Genomic DNA, 18,601 nt, shown 5'->3' on the forward strand with positions numbered 1-18,601 from the left:
CCCAGTGTCCCCAGTGCAGCACCAGTGCAGCAGCAGGATCAGTGCTAGTCCTCAAACTATAAATCCAGGATCATTGCCAGTGCTCCCAGTAACAGCTCCAGTGCTCCCAGTACATGCCAGGATCACTCCCACTGCTCCCAGTACATCCCTGCTGCTCCCAGTGCAGCCCCAGTGCTCCTGCTACAGCCCCAGTGCTCCCAGTACACCACCAGTACTCCCAGTACACTCTGTTGCTTCCAGTTTGGCTTTCTAGCAGCTCCCAGTGCTCCAGAGCAGTTCCCTCACTTGTCCCAGTTCTCCCAGTTCCATAGTGTGGCTCCAGCCACTGCTCTGAGTGCTGCCCCCCGGCTCCCAGTACTGCTTCAGCATCCCCCCAGCACTCCCAGTGCCACCCCAGCGCTCCCAGTATCACTCCTTGTGTCCCCCCAGTGCTCCCAGTTCCATCCCAGTGCTCCCAGTCTTGCCCCTTGTGTCCCTCCTGCGCTCCCAGCTCCACCCCAGCACCACTCCCAGTGCTCCCAGTCTGTTTCCTGGGCCGTGTCCAGACTTGCTCTCCCCTCCCCCCATCCCTTTCACTTTCACTTTCCCCCGTGCTCAAAAAGGGGAAGCTGGGAGGAGGGGAAGAGCTGGGACTGGGCAAACTGGTCCCTGACTGGGGATAAACTGCAGCTGGACTGGGAAGAAGCAGTGGGGACAGCCCGAGGCCCATCCCCAGCTGGTGGCCCTGGGGTGAGTGGCACCAGGGGACAAACTGGGATCAGACTGGGGTGGAGGGGGACTGAACTGGGCTAACTGGGACTGAGCTGGTGCCTTTGCCGGTTCAAGCAGGACTGAACTGGGTTTGAGTCCCTAACTAACTTCTGAGACCAAAAATCCCCCCAGGTTTTGTGCCTCTCCCCACCCCACCCCCAAGGTCTCTAAACAGAGGTTTCTGACCCCAAAACTCCTGAAATGGGAATTTTTGAGCCCAAAATTTTCCCAGTTAAGCAGGGCAGGGCAGGGAGGGGGGAAGGGGGGGCAGGGGGGGAAGTGTTGCACAACAGTTCCCAGAATTGGTGGTTTTGAGATCCAAACATCTGAAAATTAGTGGTTTGGAGCCCCAAAATGTTCCTTAGTCGCTGGGTTTGAGCCCAAAATGTTCCTAAATTACTGGGTTTGAGCCCAAACACTCCTGAATTTTGGATGGAGTCAGGGAGGTCCCAGGTGAGAGCACTGGGCTAGCCCTGGGAGCACTGGGAGGAGCCAGGGAATGGAACTGCTTCAGCCCTGGGAGCACGCTGGGGGGGTGTGTGGTTAGGGTGGGAATGAGGAAGTGGCAAGGGGGTGGCACTGGGGAGAGCCATGGGGTGGCACTGGGATACTACTGGCAGCACTGGGGAGAACCAGAGTGGCACTGGCAGCACTGGGAACAGCAAAGAATTGGCACAGAGGCATCGCTGGGGCCACTAGGGGGAGCCAGGGAGTGGCACTGGTGCGGCACTGGGAGCGCTGGGGTGCAATGGGGAGAGCCTCTGTGGCTGCACTGGGATCACTGGGAGAGAACTGGGAACACTGGGGTGCTACTGGGAGCAGCTGGGGGCGGCACTGGGGCAGCACTGGGAGCAATGGGGTGCTACTGGCAGCACTGGGGAGAGGCAGGGTGCAACCTCTGTACTGCTCCATGTCAAGCTGGTCTCTGGGTCCCCAGCCTGGTCCTTCTCCAGCAAGGGCAGTACCTTCCCTCCTCCTTGCTTGCTTCCTCCTTTCATGCAGAGCATTCCCTTCTCCTGGCTCCATTTCCCAGCTTCCCAAGCCCCTCCCACAGCAGAACATCTGCAGGGCAGCTGGGAATGCTCCTGGCACAGCATGGCCAGGAAGGAGCAGCTGTGAGCAGTGACACTAAGAGGCAAGGCCTGGAGCCAATCCCAGAGCAGCTCCAGAAATTACCTGCTCCAGAGGCAGAATCACTTCCATTCCATGGTGGTTTAGAGAACTAAACAGTCTCTGAAATCCCAGGGCCATCCTCCCTGCAGTGCCAGGGACATCCTCCAGGCCCAGGGGCATCCTTCCTCCAATGCCAGGGACATCCTCCCTCCAGTGGCAGGGACATCCTCCCTCCAGTGGCAGGGACATCCTCCAGGCCCAGGGACATCCTCCCTTCAGATATCCCCTGTAAAGGCCATGAGAGAGAGAGAGAAGCTGCAAGCAGAAGGGACAGAAGAAGAGAGCCAGAACTGCTCCTGCCTCTCCTCCCTGGCCCCATCAGCAGCCAGTGAATGGTGTAGCCTTTGTCATTCTTTCCCTTTGGCATCCAGTGGTCATTTATTTGACTTTCAGTCTGTGCAGACAGGGCCTGGGCTAAAGTTCCCCTTCCAATGGCCACAACCCCCAAAGGCAGCTGAGCCCCAAGCCTGGGCCTTGCAGACAAACCATTGCTGAGTGTCAGCCAGAGCCTCCTCCTCAGCTCATCTTTGACAGGTCAGTGTCTGCTGTCCCTGTTCAAAGCTGAGCCCTTCAGCAGCTGAGCAAAGGTCATCTCTGATCCCTAGGCTGCAGGGAAGGAGTTTGTCCTCCCTGACAGCAGGCAGGGTGAAGCTTTTCTCCTGCCATGAGCTCCATTCTGGTGCTGGGCAGTGGGCATCTGGTGAGGGTCTGCTTGGCTTCTGGAGCATCATAGCTCCCTTGGCACCTGGTTGCCTCCAGTACCAACACCTTGCCCCGAAGGGGAGGCAGGGCCTGGGGGCAGAGGAAGGCTGAATTTCAACTCCAGTGCCTCAGTCTTCTGTGCCTTTTCCTTCCCTTCTGCAGGTGGAATTTCAGCTGTCCTGTGTCACTGTTCCCCTTGGGTAGCTCAGGCAGGTAAGTGTCTCTCCTCCTGCCCTGAAGGCTGTGCTGCTGTGGGGCTGCAAGAGCAGCACTCTCTTGCTTTCCTGCAAGCCCTGCACACAGGGGCCAGCAGGCCCTGCTCATCCCCCAGGTCCCCTCAGGGGCAGGCAGCAAGGAACTGGAGGCACTAGCAGCAGGGCTGTTCCCTGCAGGGCCCAGGGAGGAAAAGACAAGGGCCAGGGTGTGTCAGGTCCCAGCCATCCCTGGAGCAGCTGGGAAGGATTTTGCCCCAGGTGGACAAAGAAACCTGACCCAGGTGGGCAGAGAGACTCCCAGGGGGAGGGGTCCCCGGGTCAAGGTCTCTTCCACTCCCCCTTCCTGCCCACAGCCTGTTTAAGGGGAGCCATCTGCCTGCTTCTGCCTCTTCTTCCTGCCTGAGACTCCTCTCTGCTCCTGCAGCTGCCCCATGGTGAGTGCTGCCTCCTGCTGCAGCCACTCTCCTAAGAGCTGCAGCCAGGGACAATCCACACTTACATCCAGAGACTTCTGTGCCAGCTGGGCCTGCTGTTGTGGTGGCTTTTCTCATTTACCCTTTTTGCTTACCCCTTTGTCACTTCCCTTTTACTCAGATCCTTTCTCTCTGTTTTGTTAAGCTTTGCTTTTGACTTCCAAAGGGATTCCAGGCTGCTCCTTTCCTGACTTGTACCTCTCTTTTCTCCTGCCTAATTTGCTTTTGTCCTCCTGGGAGGCAAATCCAAGTCTGTTCCATTTGGGCTTCTGGGCTGCAGGGAAGCTTAAAGCACAGCAGAGGGTGACAAAGTAAAAGGGTTGGGAAGGAGGGAGGTGAAGCTGAGGGGGAGGCTGGGGGCACCTGGGTTGAGTGTGGCTTTGGCTTCTCCCCAAGCTGCTTGCTTTGAAATGGTCACCAAATTCAAGTGGTCTTCCCCAGGCTGAGTCTGTAGTGCCCACGATGGCCACTGCCTGGAGATCTCCCACTCCTGGTGGCCACCCAGCAGCTTTGCCCTCCTATTTCTCCCCCTGTGCAGTTGAGGAGGGAGGGAGCAGCTTGGTGTGCCTTTGGCAGCCAGCCAAGGCCATTCCACCCCTGTCCTTACTCTGGAGCTTTGCCAGGGTCCCCTCCAGGCTTGGAGTTGGTCTCAGAGCTGTGCATGTAGCCAGTGCTGCCCTTCCTGTGCCTCGGAGGGGGGAAGCAGCTGGGCTGAAGCAGCTTCTCCTGTGCTCTGCACAAGCACACAGGGCTGATTGTGAGCAAGGAGAAGGATGGGCATGGAGTGAGGATTCCCAGAGGGCTCCCCTGCACCTGAGATGGGACAGGGACCTGCTGGGAGTCCATCAGAAGGTGTCACCAACTCTGCCTTCTGTTCTCTAGAGGTTTTGGCCACTCTTTGAGCCCTGAGGAAAGGCACAGGAAGGCAGGAGGAGCAAGGAGATGTTTGGTAAGAACTGGGTTTGTTCTCTTTGGGCAGGGGTGGAAAGGCAAAGGAGTCACTGAAAGCAAATCACCTGCAGGTTCCCTTCCAGAGCACAGCTGAAGCCAAGGCCATTGGGGTGGGAGGAATTTGGTCAGAGGGAGGGGCCTGCTGCACCTGAGGGCTGTGAGGCCATTCAGAGAGCTGGACAGAGAGGAACCTAATGAGGCTCAACAAGGACATGTCCTGCAGCTGGGAAGGAAGAATCAAGTGCAGCAGGGCAGGTTGGGAGGGGATCTGCTGGGGAGCAGCCCTGTGGAGAAGGACCTGGGAGTGCTGGTGGGCAGCAAGTTCTGCATGGGACAGCAATGTGCCCTGGTGGCCAAGAAGGCCAAGGGGGTCCTGGGGTGCATTAGGAGTGTGTCCAGCAGATCCAGGGAGGTTCTCCCTGCCCCTCTGCTCTGCCCTGCTGCGACCTCACCTGGAGTATTGCATCCAGTTCTGGGCTCCCCAGCTCAGGAGGGACAGAGATCTGCTGGAGAGAGTCCAAGGGAGGCTACCAGGAGGGAATGGAGCACAGCCTGGTGAGGAGGGGCTGAGAGCCCTGGGGCTGTTTAGTCTAGAGAGGGCAGAAGCCTGAGAGGGATCTGATCCATGTCTCTCAATAGCTGAGGGCTGGGGGTCAGGAAGGAGGGGACAGGGACAGGCTCTGCCCAGTTGCACCCTGGGGTAGGACAAGGGGCAATGGATGTAAACTCCAGCACAGGAGGTTCCATCTCAACATGAGGAGGAACTTCTTCACTGTGAGGGTCACAGAGCCCTGGAGCAGGCTGCCCAGAGAGGTTGTGGAGTCTCCTCTGGAGACTTTCCAGCCCCATCTGGCTGTGTTCCTGTGCTGGATTCTATGGTCCTGCTCTGGCATGGGGACTGGGCTTGAAGATCTCTGGAGCCTCCTGCCCAGCTGCAAACAGCTGGACAAGGTGGGACTCTGTGAGCTCCTCTCCCATCCCATGGGAAGAGGAGGACACTAATTACTCTAAACTCTTTTGCAGGAAACCCTTCACACAGTTTCTCTTTCAGTGAGTGCCAGGAGTGACCAACAGCACCTAGGAACAAAAGCCTTCTGAGCAAGGAGTTCTGGAGGCTTCCCATGCCTGAGGGCCCACCACACTCAGATGAAGCCAACTCCCCACTCCAGGAATGGCCAATCACAACGACTTCAAGCTATTCCTTGATCGTGTTGGCCATCCAGGTAGGTGTCTGGGACTCCAGGCTGCCAGTGTGCAGAGCTGCCTGGGCAGGGAGCTTTTCCCAGCACAGTCTGGGCTCTGCAGTCCCATCCTCCCCAGGTTCTAAGGCAAGGAGTTGCCCTGCCCCTGCTCTGGCCAGCTGGCATCTTGGCAGGGCAGTGTTCTTCCCTCAAGGAACACCTGGCAAGGAGCATGGCCTGGGCTCCTTCTCTGGCTGTGCCTTTGGGTGGTGGGGAAGCAGTGGGCTTCCTTTGCTGCTGCTGAGAAAGGAGGAGATGAGGTTCCATGGGAACAGGGCCTGGCCATGCCCCTGAGCACAGGGCTCTGCTGGGAAGACTTTGAGCAGGCAGAGGGCCAAGTGAGAACCCTCCCCAGGTGGCACCTTCAAGGTGCAATTGAATCCCTGTGAGGTGAAGATTTCTAAGGGGGAATGAGGAGAGAGAAATCACCCACAGGAGAGGCCTGGGAAAGATGCTTTAGCAGGGGCCTTCAATCAGAGCTCTTGGGCATCTTCATGGCAGATAGATGATCTCCAGGTACCTGAAGGAGGTACCAGCAGTGTCCCAGTGGCACAATGTTTCCTTCACAGCAAGTACCACATCAGAGCTGTGGAAGCTCTCCCAACAAATGAAAACTCTCCAGAAAGCTGTGCAGGACATGCAGGAATCCACCCAGAGAGACCTTCAGAGCCTCAAGGAGGAACTAGGTGAGCAGGGCCCCCACCAAGCAGGCCTTCATCTCTCTGCTGGCAAAGGCTGGGCACAGGCAAACCGAGCTGTGAGCACATCCTCTGCACCTCCTCACAGGGGATGGAGAAGGACAAAACTCTTTCTTGTGGAGTAGATCAGAGAACTGTCAGGGCTGGAAGGGACCTCAAGGCTCATCCAGTTCCTACCCCCTGCCATGGGCAGGGACACCTCACACCATAGCAGGTTGCTCACAGCCACCTCCAGCCTGGCCTTAAACACCTCCAGGGATGAGGCTTCCACCACCTCCCTGGGCAACCTGTGCCAGTGCCTCACTACCCTCATGGGGAACCACTTCTTCCCGACATCCAATCTGAATCTCTCCCCTCTTCTACTTTTGTTCCATTCCCCCCAGTCCTATCACTCCCTGACACCCTCAAAAGTCCCTCCCCAGCTTTCTTGTAGCACCCTTCAGAAGGTCTCCTGGGAGCCTTCTCCTCTCCAGACTGCACAACCCCAACTCTCTCAGTCTGTCCTCACAGTAGAGCAGCTCCAGCCCTCTGCTCCTCCTCATGGCCCTTCTCTGGACACTTTCCAGCACCTCCAGCTCCTTCCTGCAGTGGGGGCTGGAGTAGTTCTTGTGTGCCCTGTCCCAGGGCCAGCTGCATGCTTATGTGGACACTGCAGGTGCTCAAGGCCTCTCTTCTCTCCCTTGTCTTTGGAAGCAGTGTGTAGCTTGGGCTGTCAATGACCTGATCTGTGTGATGAGGTTGTCCATCTCCATGTCCTGCTGCTGACTCTCTTTCCTCACTCCCCTGCCTCCTGACCAAGGGTCTTCTCTGCTGCAGCCCAAAGGTGCTGGCTGGAGAGATGGGTGGAGCTGCTTCCTGCCCTTCATCCTGCTCAGCAGGCTTTTGCCAAGCCTTCAGGAAGGCTCCTGGGGCCTGTGCTCTTTGCCCACCCCTCCAGCACTCAGGGCATCCAAAGCAGTTCAGAGGTGGGGCAAGGGACTTGCCAGGTCTCACCCTTCAGGAGTCCAGGTGGCCCAGGAGCCAGAGAGGTGGAGATGGGATGGAGGAAAGGGCCATGGCAGTGGGCAAGCCCCAGAGGGAGAGAGAGCTTAAAGGGAGGAGCAAGGTTGGGCTTAGGCCTTGAGTAAGCCCTTGCAGAGGCTCAGGAGTGCCCCTTCAGTCCTGGTGTGCCTCTGTCCTGCTGACTCCATGTCCCCTGAGCAGTGTCCCTGTCCTGGGGAAGGCAGCTCTGGAGCTGCACTGGTCACCCTCCAGCATCTTCTGGGGCTGGGTCTTCCTTGGCAGAGAAAGAGGTCAGCATCTTGTTGGTCCCTTCTGTGAGGAAAGGCCCTGTGCCATTGGTGGGACAAGAGCTTCCCTCAGGGGAGGCAAGGCCATTGTGCTGGTGGCACTGCTGTTTCTTCCCAGGAAAGAAAGTGGAGCTGAGTACCACAGGGGCCCTGGGATCCCTCCAGCAGCTCTCTCAGCAGATGGAAACTCTCCTGAAGGCTGTGCAGAATGTGCAGACTGTGCAGGAGGCCACTTGCCACGACCTTCAGATCCTCAGAGCAGAGCTGCAGAACAATCAAGGTGAGCAGGATCAGCACAGAGAGTCAGGGAGGCAGAAAGCATCAGGCTGGAAGGGACCCTCAAAGGTCTTCTTGTCCAACCCCTCTGCAGTGAGCAGGGACACCTCCAGCTGGATCAGGCTGCCCAGGGCCACATTGAGTTTGACCTTGAAGCCATCTCAAGGGATGAGACCCCCACCACCTCTCAGGGCAACCCCTTCCAGTAGTTCACAACCCTCACTGTGCAGAACTTCCTCCTGATGTCCAACCTAAACAGGTTTTAACAGCAAGGCAGGAGTTCAGGATGAGTGGCCTCCGGAGCTGGCCTATGGGGTCAGGGAGCAGTGTAGTGCCCCGGTAATCCATGAGGAATTTGTTTGGGACCTGCTGGGATCCATCCTAGGGTGCTGAGAGAGCTGGCAGATGAGCTGCCAAGCTGCTCTCCATAATTTTCCTCCAGTCCTGGCTCACTGGAGAGGTCCCAGGTGACTGAAACTGGCCAACGTGGTCCCCATCCATAAGAAAGGTCGGATGGAGGAGCCTGGAAACTCCAGGCCTGGCAGCCTGACCTCAGTGCCAGGGAAAGTGATGGAGCAGATTATCCTGGGGGCAATAACTGCACACCTGAAGGATGGCCAAGGGCTCAGGTCCAGCCAACATGGATTTAAGCAGGGCAGGTCCTGCCTCTCCAACCTGATCTCCTTCTATGATCAGGTGACCCACCTGGTGGACGTGGGGAGGCCTGTGGATGTGGTCTACCTGGACCTCAGCAAGGCCTTTGACACTGTCCCCCACAGCAAACTGCTGGCTAAGCTGTCAGCTCATGGCTTGGACCACTACACTCTGTGCTGGGTTAGGAATTGGCTGGAGGGCCGGGCCCAGAGAGTTGTAGTGAATGGTGCCACATCCAGCTGGCAGCCAGGCACCAGTGGCGTCCCCCAGGGACCAGTGCTGGGCCCTGTGCTCTTTAACATCTTCATTGATGATCTGGATGAGGGGGTTGAGTCAGTCATCAGCCAGTTTGCAGATGACACCAAGTTAGGGGCAGATGTTGGTCAGTTAGAGGGTAGAAAGGCTCTGCAGAGGGACCTCGACCGACTGGACAGATGGGCAGAGTCCAATGGGATGGCATTCAACAAGTCCAAGTGCCAGGGGCTGCACTTTGGCTACGGCAATCCCATGCAGAGCTACAGGCTGGGGTCGGAGTGGCTGGAGAGCTCCCAAACAGAGAGGGACCTCGGGGTGCTGATTGACAGCTGTCTGAACATGAGCTAGCAGTGTGCCCAGGTGGCCAAGAGAGCCAATGGCATCCTGGCCTGCATTAGGAATAGTGTGGCCAGCAGGAGCAGGGAGGTCATAGTGCCCCTGTACTCTGCTTTGGTTAGGCCGCACCTTGAGTCCTGTGTCCAGTTCTGGGCCTCTCAGTTTAAGAAGGACATCGAAACACTTGAACATGTCCAGAGAAGGGCAACAATGCTGGTGAGAGGCCTTGAACACAGCCCTATGAGGAGAGGCTGAGGGAGCTGGGATTGTTTAGCCTGGAGAAGAGGAGGCTCAGGGGTGACCTCATTGCCCTCTACAACTACCTGAAAGGTGGTTGTAGCCAGGAAGGGGTTGGTCTCTTCTCCCAGGCAACCAGCACCAGAACAAGGGGACACAGTCTCAAGCTGTGCCAGGGGAGGTTTAGACTCGAGGCGAGGAGGAAGTTCTTCGCCGAGCGAGTCATTTGTCGTTGGAATGTGCTGCCCAGGGAGGTGGTGGAGTCGCCGTCCCTGGAGGCGTTCAAGGGGAGATTGGACGTGGCCCTTGGTGCCATGGTCTAGTCATAGGGTCTGTGTTGATAGGTTGGACTTGATGATCCTGGAGGACAATCAAAGGAACCTACAAGCAGGTCCTTTGCACCTCCTCACAAGTGATGCAAGTGCACAGGGCTCTATTTCTTGGGGAGCAGCTCTTGTGTCCCATGCAAGTGAGATGCCTGCATGCTCAGGTGGACACTGCAGGTGCTCAAGGTCCCTCTTGCCTCCCTTGTCTCTAAAGGGAGTCTGTAGCTTGGGCTTTCCATCACCTGATCTGTGCTAAAGGTGTCCTGCTGCAGTCCTCTTCGCTATTCCCCTGCCACATGAGCAGCACAGCACTAGAGGAGAACAAGAAGCTTCTGCTCAGCAGCCTGGGCTGTGTCTCAGCACTCTGGAGCCAGCCTTGGCAAATCCACTCATGGCTGCTTTCCTCTCTTCCCACAGAGCTTTTCAGGATCCAGCGCTACCAAGGTAAGCAGCAGGGCGATGGTGGAGCCGAGCACTCGCTGGGAGTGCAGCTCTGGCAGGCAACTCCCAGTGCTCAGAGAACTCTTGGCTGAGGAACATGCTCAGGGCAGGGATTCTTTGAGAGCTTTGGACTTGGTTGTGTGCTGCCACAGCCCCTGCCTGAGCTTGACAGGAGCCCTCCCAGCTGCGGGGAAGAGGGATGGTCAACCAGCATTGGTTGCTTCAGGCCCTGCCTCCCACTCCTGGCCTTGCCCTCTTTCAAGGCTCAGGAGAAGTGTCTGCAGCTGCTCTTGCTCCACTGAAGGCTCAGTTCCTTACTCTTTAAATCTGAGTTGAGATGAGATTGAAAATCTCCTTCAGGCTTTGCTAAGGACTTCACCATGACCCCAACCCAAATTCCAGCTGCTGGTCCTGCATTTCCATAGCCATGAGACTTGTGTCCAGCTGGCTCAAGACTTGGCTGTCCTCCACCATCATTCCCAGCAGGGTCTGCTCCCACACACCAGTTTTCAGCAGTTATTGAACTCTTTGGGTCTGTATTTTAGCAGCTCTTGCTGGCCACTGAGTGTCTGCAGTGATTGCCAGGTGGGTTTCAGCTGCCTGCCAGCCTGATCCCTGATCTCTCCAGCTTCCCCCTCCCTTTCTGTCACACACAACTTCCTTTGGCCATTCTGATTGCAGCTCCTCAGGCCTGTAAAAGTCTATTGTAGTTCTGGTGTTGCCAAGGAGGAGCTGCATGGCCAGCTCCTGGTCCTTCTCCTCAGGCCATCCCCCCAGCAATTCCTGGTCAGCAGCCCGAGGGAAGGACATGGAAGGGATGGGAGGAGAGAAGCTGGAGGTCCCCTGAGGCAAGAGGCTGCCAGGTGCACCTAAGCATGGAGGGGGAAGGAAGAGCAAGGGAGAGGTGGATGAGGACACAGAGGAGAAAGTCTCAGGAATGCAGAGTTTGTGCTGACTGTTCCTGATGGCATGACTTGATGGTTGCAGGGGATGTCACCCTGGATGCGGACACAGCTCACCCCAGACTGGAGATCTCTGAGGCAGGGAAGAGTGTGAAAGACACTGGGGCCCTCAGGGACGTTCCCAGGAATGATCTGAGGTTTGACAGCCACCTGTTTGTGCTGGCAAAGGAAGGATACACCTCGGGCAGGCACTACTGGCAAGTGGATGTTGGCAGGAGGAAAAGCTGGACCTTGGGTGTTGCGCGGGAGTCTGTGAGTCGCAAAGGGGCATTGACTCTGTCCCCTGAGAATGGCTTCTGGGCCATAGGGCTTGTAGATGGGCGAGACTGCTGGGCCTTCGTGGAGCCATGGTCCCGTTTGAGTGTGGGTGGGAGGCCACAAAAGATTGGGCTCTTCCTGGACGTCTCAGCCAAGCAGCTGTCGGTTTATGATGTCCATAAGAAAAGAGCTCTGCACACTTTTACCATTGCTGGGGGCAGCAGCCAGGCAGAGAAGTTTTTTCCTTTCTTCTCCACAGGTCTTGCTTCTGGAACGCCTGAGGATGAGCCTCTAAGCATAGTGCAGGATACTGCTGATGATGACTAGTTCTGTGCATTGTGCTGAAGGAAGGACACTCCCTAATGGTTTTGCTTCCTCTTCTGTTTTCTTTCTGTTAGAAAAAGCTTCTCCAGTAGCATAGGAAATAGGTTTTGAAGCACAACTAGAAGTAGTTTCAGTTAAGCTAGGTAATGGTAATGCCTTGGGCTTAGATAGCATTGCAGCTGCAGAGAGACACAGGGAAGCAGTCTCTGGCTTGGAACCTGTGAAACTGGCCCCAGACCAATGAGAAGAAACAACTGGAAAGAGAGGATCAGGACTGCATGGTGTTTGGAAAGCATCCAAGACCAGGCAGTGAAAGGACTTTCTCTCTTTCAAGAAGTTTGTAGCCTTGTAATGCATCTGTCTTGTTCAGCCTTCCATGAGCAGTGTGGTTGCCTTGCTCAGGGCTCCCAGCCTTTGGCAGAGCTCCAGTGCAGGCTGTGTGTGATGCAATAAAGGATACTGCTTAGTGGTCATGTTGGTGTGGGGTCATTAAGTTAATGCACTGTGTCAGCTTGGTGAGCCAGCCAGAACACCGCTCTTGAGCCTGTGAGGAGCAGAGCATCAGTTGGCACCCAGCACCCAGTCACAAAGGTCATTGGTAATCAGCTAAATGCTTTTTGCTCTCTACACCGCTGCAGTTTGTTCCCAGGGTATATGGCCCACAAGAGCTAAACCATTTCCTTCTATCAGCTGAGCATTGCTTGAGGTTCTACTCCCTAAAGTCAGTCTATCAGTTGCTCCCCCCACTGCAATATGCCCTAATAAGGCATATTTGCCTTCTTAGTTTCTCATTAATCATAATCATAACACAGCAGACAGATACAATTCCCACAGCTTCTCCAGAGGAGCAGAGTTGGGATGGAAAGAGTGCAGACACCAGTGGAGAATCAACAAGGGCCTCCAGGCCCCCTGCTGCTTGTGCTCAGCTGCCTGGCTGAGCTTTTTACTCAAGCTCTCCTCCCCTGCCTGAGGCATCTCAGGGGCTGAGGTGTGCATGTTTTAAGGAAGCACAGAGAAATGAGGATCCTGTGGCATTCCCAGAAGTTATAGCAGATGAGGGCAAAACATGGTCTGAGTCTCTCCCTTATTCAGTTTAAGGAGAGCTTTGTGCTGGGTGAGGAGGAGAGAATCTGCAGCATCAGATACTGCTACGGTCTGAAATGCTTCTTGTGGAGATGCAATGCTCAGCACCTCAGCTGACCATGCAGGAATGGTCAGGCAAAACACCCCTGGGAAGCCCACAGCCACCAGCAGCTTCAAAACCCCTGCTACACCCTGATGTGGTTCTTCTGCTCACCTGGATCTGCCTCTGCCTTGCCCTGATAGCCATTTGTCACCAGATGAGGCAGGTGAGGTTCTGTGTTAACAACCAGGTGAAAGGGCTGGGACCCACCAATCCTCTCCTCCCATGGTCAAGGGCAAGACTGGATTGGCCTTGGCTAGAAGCTGCAACCCAAGAGGTCTTGAGTGGTGGAGACAGCTATACCGACCTTGATATGAGGGATGAATCTCTGTGTGGCAAGAGAGCCATCCAGGAGGGCAGAACAGGCCAAGCAGCTAGTGGTTGGCACAAGTCCCATGCACCTGAAGTCCCCTACCTGCAATGAGGACAGCCAAATGAAAGCTGACTGCAGTGATGGCTGTGCCTACAAAGCTGGAAGTCAACCAACCTAAGCCTGAACCTGTGCTATGAGTCTGATCATGTGTAAATGAGACCAGGAGCATTGGAATCAGGACTGGATACCAGGATGCCATAGACTCAGAATTAAGAAACAAAGAAGGGGGAGATGTGGGAACCCAAAAGGGAAGTGATAACCAAATGTTTAGGTGGCCATCATGTCTGTGAGGCCCTGGAGGTGATAAGCAATGTTGCACCTCCAAACTGTGTGAGAAAAGGATGGGAGCAGAAACTGGCAGAGTGCTGCATTTTGAAGGGCAGGGAAAGGCAGCTGGGGAGAAGGGCACCTGCTGAAATGGAGATAAATCAGTGGCTGAAGGAGGCAGGCTGTGGGAAAGTGCATCTGTAACATTCATCTACATGGCAATAAAGAGCCACTGGCTCTGCAGCTCTGGGCCACTTTGCCCCCCTGTGCCAGTGTCACCTCCTCACACCTGGCTGTTGGTTGCATTTCTGCTCTCCGTGTCCAGACCGGCAGGTTCGGCATCAACTTACCGCTGGATGTGCTCAGGCAAAGCACAGCCACACACAGAGAGCTCCCTCAGGTGGCCACATCTGAGCTGGCCCCATGAACTCCTTCCTCATCTCAGCATGTTCAGAGTCTTTCCCCATCTCATTATGGGATGAAATGCCTAGGTTCCTGTGTCCAGCCACAGGGCTGGCCTTTTGGACACAGGAAGTACCCCCTCGTATGAACACAGCAGAGGGCACCCAGCCCAAACTGCTACACTGAGCTACTGAGGCCATGTCCAAAGAACCTATGCAAGCTGAGGTGAGAGGCCAGGGCTGGAAATGGTGGCTGTGAGGGGCTAGTTGGGGTAGGTTGAAAATCTCACCTCCCAACTAATCTGAGAGAATTCACACACACACACACACTGAGCCAGACCTAGCTCAGTTTGGGATGGAAGGAAGTGAAGCTCTAGTTACAAGCAAACTAAAATCTAGAGCTGTGAAATGCAATGAGTAGGTACAAAATACACAACAGATGCACAATATTTGATAGATACAATTTATAAACAGCACAGAAACTTCTCAGAACCCCCTGGATGGATCCAGGGCACAGTTCACCTCCTCCCCTACTCCCTTCCTCCTTCCTGCTCCTTCTCACAGGAGTCAAAACAGAGATCCCCTGGCAAGGCCATGAGAGAGAGAGTGTGGTGGGTTGAAAATTCCCCCCAACATGAAATTGCCAGAGCAGCTCAGCTGGGAGCAAATGAAGCTGGATTTGCAAGCAAAACCACAATCTACAATGAAATGCAACAAATATGTACAAAATATACAATATTGACAATATTTACAGGTATTTACAATTTAGAAACACCACAAGAAGCCCCCTGGACACAAACCAGGGCAGGTAATAGCTTCCCCTTCCCTGCCCCCCTCCCTAAGCCCCTCGACACAAAGGGATGAGAGAAAGAGCAGCAATTTATTTACATTCTACCACTTTCTGTTCAAGATCTGTGGAAAATTGTCTAGGCACAGCCTGAAGCTCCCACAGGGAGAGAGAAGTTACAAGCAGAAGTGAGAGAAGGAGAAAAGAGAAAGAACTGTTGATGCCTCTGCTCTGTGTGCCCATTAGCAGTCAAATTAATTCTACAGACCTCATCATTCTTTTCCTTTCACAGCCAATGGTCATTTATTTTACTTTCAGTTCTTGCAGTCAGGGCCTAGGCTGCAGTTCCCCCTTCAAGCTGTACCACTGCTCCAGGGTGATTGACCCGTGGCAGCTTTCCCAGGCTCAGATCCAGCAAACAGCTTTGGACCTGCTCCTGCTCTGCTGCTCCTTCACATCTCTCTCAGGAGGCCTCTCTCTGCAGAACAGTTCTGCCTGCCCCACCCCTGCACGCTCACGTGGTTTAGCTGCTCACTGCTGCCTTCATCTATGAGACACTCTCTTGGGCTCTTGGGAAACTGTCCCTGAAGTTCCAGCAAAGTCTTGGAAGAAGGATTTGGGGCAGGAAACTGTTATTGAAAGGGCTTTGATTTTGTTTAAACAAACAAGGAGCACAGCTCCTCTTTCACAAACCCTTGGAGAGAAAAGAAAAGAGAGAGGAGATGACAGCATCCTCACAAGTCAAAATCCCCTACCAGAAGCAAACGGTATAGAAGCCAGGCTGGGCCTGCCCTGAGAGGCATCAGGAGAAAGGCATCTGCAGGAGAAGACAAAGAGTTTATTGCTTCTGAAAACACCCAGGGATCAATTTGCTGAGGGCAGCTTTCATCTCCTGGTTCCTCAGGCTGTAAATGAGAGGGTTCACTGCTGGAGGCACCACCGAATACAGAACTGCCATCACCAGATCCAGGGATGTGGAGGACATGGAAAGGGGCTTCAGGTAGGCAAAGAAGCCAGTGGTGATAAATAGGGAGACCACAGCCAGGTGAGGCAGGCAGGTGGCAAAGGCTTTGTGGCGTCCCTGCTGAGAGGGGATCCTCAGCACTGCCCTGAAGATCTGCACATAGGACACCACAATGAACACAAAGCAAACAAAGAATAAAGAGGCACTGAGCACGATTAGCACAAGTTCCCTGAGGTAGGAGGTGGAGCAGGAGAGCTTGAGGATCTGGGGGATCTCACAGAAGAACTGCTCCACAGCATTGCCCTGGCAGAGGGGCAGGGAAAAGGTATTGGCTGTGTGCAGCAGAGCAGTGAGAAAGCCACAGGCCCAGGCAGCTGCTGCCAGGAGGACACAAACTCTGCTGCCCAGGAGGATCTCATAGTGCAGGGGTCTGCAGATGGCAGCGTAGCGATCGTAGGCCATGATGGTGAGGAGATAAAGCTCTCCTGAAAAGAAAACGACAATAAAAAAGACCTGAGCAGCACATCCTGCATAGGAGATGTCCCTGGTGTCCCAGAGGGAATTGGCCATGGATTTGGGGACAGTGGTGGAGATGTAGCCCAGGTCAATGAGGGTGAGGTTGAGGAGGAAGAAGTACATGGGGGTGTGGAGGTGGTGGTCCCAGGCTATGGTGGTGATGATGAGACTGTTACCCAGCAGGGCAGCCAGGTAGGTGGCCAGGAAGAGCCAGAAGTGCAGGAGCTGCAGCTGCCTTGTGCCTGTGAATGCCAGCAGGAGGAAGTGGGTGATGGAGCTGCTGTTGGACATGGTCTGTCTCTGGGCATGGAGGACTGTTGAAAGCGAAGACATCACACAGGTTAGGACACCACAGACTCACCACGTCCAGGGCTGGGAAGCTTTCTCCTGGCTACCTTGCATCTCTCTCTGCCTTCCTCATCTCCTTGAGATGTCCTGGCAGTGCCCTCCGTCCTGCTGCCCTGTGCAGAGGAGCAGCTCCTGGGCAGAGCTGTCTCTCTGCAGTGCTGCCTGCTTGAACAGCAGCTCCCTCCAGCCCAGGAGCCTGGCCCAGGTCAGCAGCAGAGGACCAGCCCCAGGCATTTAATGACTCCTCTGGTGGCCTTGGTGTCGAGTCCATGAGTCTCAGAGACTGAGAGCACGCTGAAGAAACCTCTCAGGAAGCCAAATGCCAACTGCCAACTTTGCTGGAGCCCTAATGGGTCCCACTGGGGACCATCACTGACAAAGCCTCCCCAGGGGCTTGTTAGAGCAGAAAAGCAGAAGCAAGAGCAACAACCTGGAGCTCAAGACGGTGCCAGGGTTGCTCTGATGCTGAGCAAACCTGGATGGGCTTGATCAAGCCAAAGGGCCAAGTCCTGGCCCCCAGCCCCTTGGAAGGGAGATCCTGTCCCTCAGACATGGCTCAGGGCTCTTCCTGGGGCAGTGGGATGTGAGGATGTGCAATGGCTGGAGCAGGTCTATGGTGTGACACTTGACACTGCTGGGTGGGGCAGGGAGGCAATGAGGTCTTTGTGAATGAAGTTCAGCTACCTTCTGGTTGCAGAGACAATGGCCACAGCCATGGTGATGAAGAGGTCATCTCTGATGAGGGCTTTCAGCCTTGCCAATGCCCTCAGTGGTCCCCACCACAGCCTGCCCTATGGTGTCCCATAGCTGCACCTCTTCCTTTGAAGACACCCAGTCCTCTCTCCAAGTTCACCTCAATCTCTCATCTCCCTCACTGACATCTCTCCATCCTCCCTGCCTTTTCCATGGAAGAGAAAGCCAAGGGCCAAGGGCTGGCTCAGCCTCCCTCTGAGTGCCCTCTTGTCCCAGAGGTTATCAATTTATGCTGCACCTTGTTCTCACCAACAGGGAAGGGCTGGTAACCAATGGGAGGCTCAGAGACATCCTTGACTGCAGTGACCATGAAGCAGTGAATTTAATATCCTCAGGGCAAGCAGGAGGAAGTAGAATATAGAATATAGAATATAGAATATAGAATAAACCAGGTTGGAAGAGACCTCCAAGATCATCGTGTCCCACTTCAACCAATCCAACGCCACCCAATCAACTAACCCATGGCACCAAGCACCCCATCAAGTCTCCTCCTGAACACCTCCAATGACAGCGACTCCACCACATCCCCAGGCAGCCCATTCCAATGGGCAATCACTCTCTCTATATAGAACTTCTTGCTAACATCCAACCTGAACCTCCCCTGGCGCAGCCTGAGACTGTGTCCCCTTGTTCTGGTACTGACTGCCTGGGAGAAGAGACCATCATCTGCCTGTCTACAACCTCCCTTCACGTAGTTGTAGAGAGTGATAAGGTCACCCCTGAGTCTCCTCTTCTCCAGGCTGAGCAACCCCAGGTCCCTCAGTCTTTCCTCATAGGACTTGTGTTCCAAACCCCTCACCAACTTCGTTGCCCTTCTCTGGACACCTTCCAGCAAGTCAACCTCCTTCCTAAACTGAGGGGCCCAGAACTGGACACAGTACTCGAGGTGTGGCCTAACCTGTGCAGTGTACAGGGGCAGAATGACCTCCCTGCTCCTGCTGGCCACACTGTTCCTGATGCAGGCCAGGATGCCATTGGCCCTCTCGGCTGCCTGGGCACACTGCAGGCTCATGTTCAGCCTACCATCGACCAGTACCCCCAGGTCCCTCTCTACCTGGCTGCTCTCAGCCACTCTGACCCCAGCCTGTAGCACTGCATGGGGTTGGTGTGGCCAATGTGCAGCACCTGGCACTTGGATGTGTTCATTCTCATGGCCTTGGATTCTGCCCATCTGTCCAGCCTGTCGAGGTCCCTCTGCAGAGCCTCTCTACCCTCCAGCAGATCAACTCCTGCCCCCAGCTTGGTGGTGTCAACAAATTTATTGATGATGGACTCAATACCCTCATCCAGATCATCAATAAAGATGTTAAAGAGCACAGGGCCCAGCACTGATCCTTGGGGCACACCACTGGTGCCTGGCTGCCAGCTGGATGTGGCACCATTCACCACCACTCTCTGGGCTTGGCCCTCCAGCCAGTTCCTAACCCATCGCAGTGTGCTCCCGTCCA

The 18,601-nt window shown here is 55.2% G+C and overlaps 2 protein-coding genes across 10 annotated transcripts; one reads left to right on the forward strand and one right to left on the reverse strand.

Annotated features, from left to right (window-relative positions):
* Positions 1-596: 596 nt before the first annotated feature.
* On the forward strand, positions 597-12,034 carry LOC137456693 (E3 ubiquitin-protein ligase TRIM39-like). 9 transcript variants are annotated; one of them, XM_068168254.1, is made up of 8 exons: positions 597-729; positions 2,788-2,838; positions 4,196-4,262; positions 5,288-5,487; positions 6,075-6,191; positions 7,611-7,772; positions 9,994-10,020; positions 11,005-12,034. In XM_068168254.1, the coding sequence occupies exons 4-8, from the start codon at positions 5,436-5,438 to the stop codon at positions 11,562-11,564; spliced, it is 918 nt and encodes a 305-aa protein (XP_068024355.1). In that variant the 5' UTR covers positions 597-729; positions 2,788-2,838; positions 4,196-4,262; positions 5,288-5,435; the 3' UTR covers positions 11,565-12,034. The 9 variants fall into 9 exon arrangements, with proteins under 9 accessions (XP_068024355.1, XP_068024356.1, XP_068024363.1 ...); XM_068168255.1 differs by having other exon boundaries at positions 5,316-5,487; XM_068168256.1 differs by lacking the exon at positions 597-729 and adding an exon at positions 2,436-2,457.
* Positions 12,035-15,410: 3,376 nt separating this feature from the next.
* Positions 15,411-16,343, reverse strand: LOC137456667 (olfactory receptor 14A16-like). The gene has a single exon (XM_068168226.1). The coding sequence runs from the start codon at positions 16,341-16,343 to the stop codon at positions 15,411-15,413; it is 933 nt and encodes a 310-aa protein (XP_068024327.1).
* Between the last annotated feature and the right edge of the window lie 2,258 nt (positions 16,344-18,601).

This window comes from Melanerpes formicivorus, unplaced genomic scaffold, assembly GCF_026170545.1.
Source record: "Melanerpes formicivorus ecotype bairdi unplaced genomic scaffold, bMelFor1.0.p_v2 SCAF_134, whole genome shotgun sequence".
Taxonomy (NCBI): Eukaryota; Metazoa; Chordata; class Aves; order Piciformes; family Picidae; genus Melanerpes; species Melanerpes formicivorus.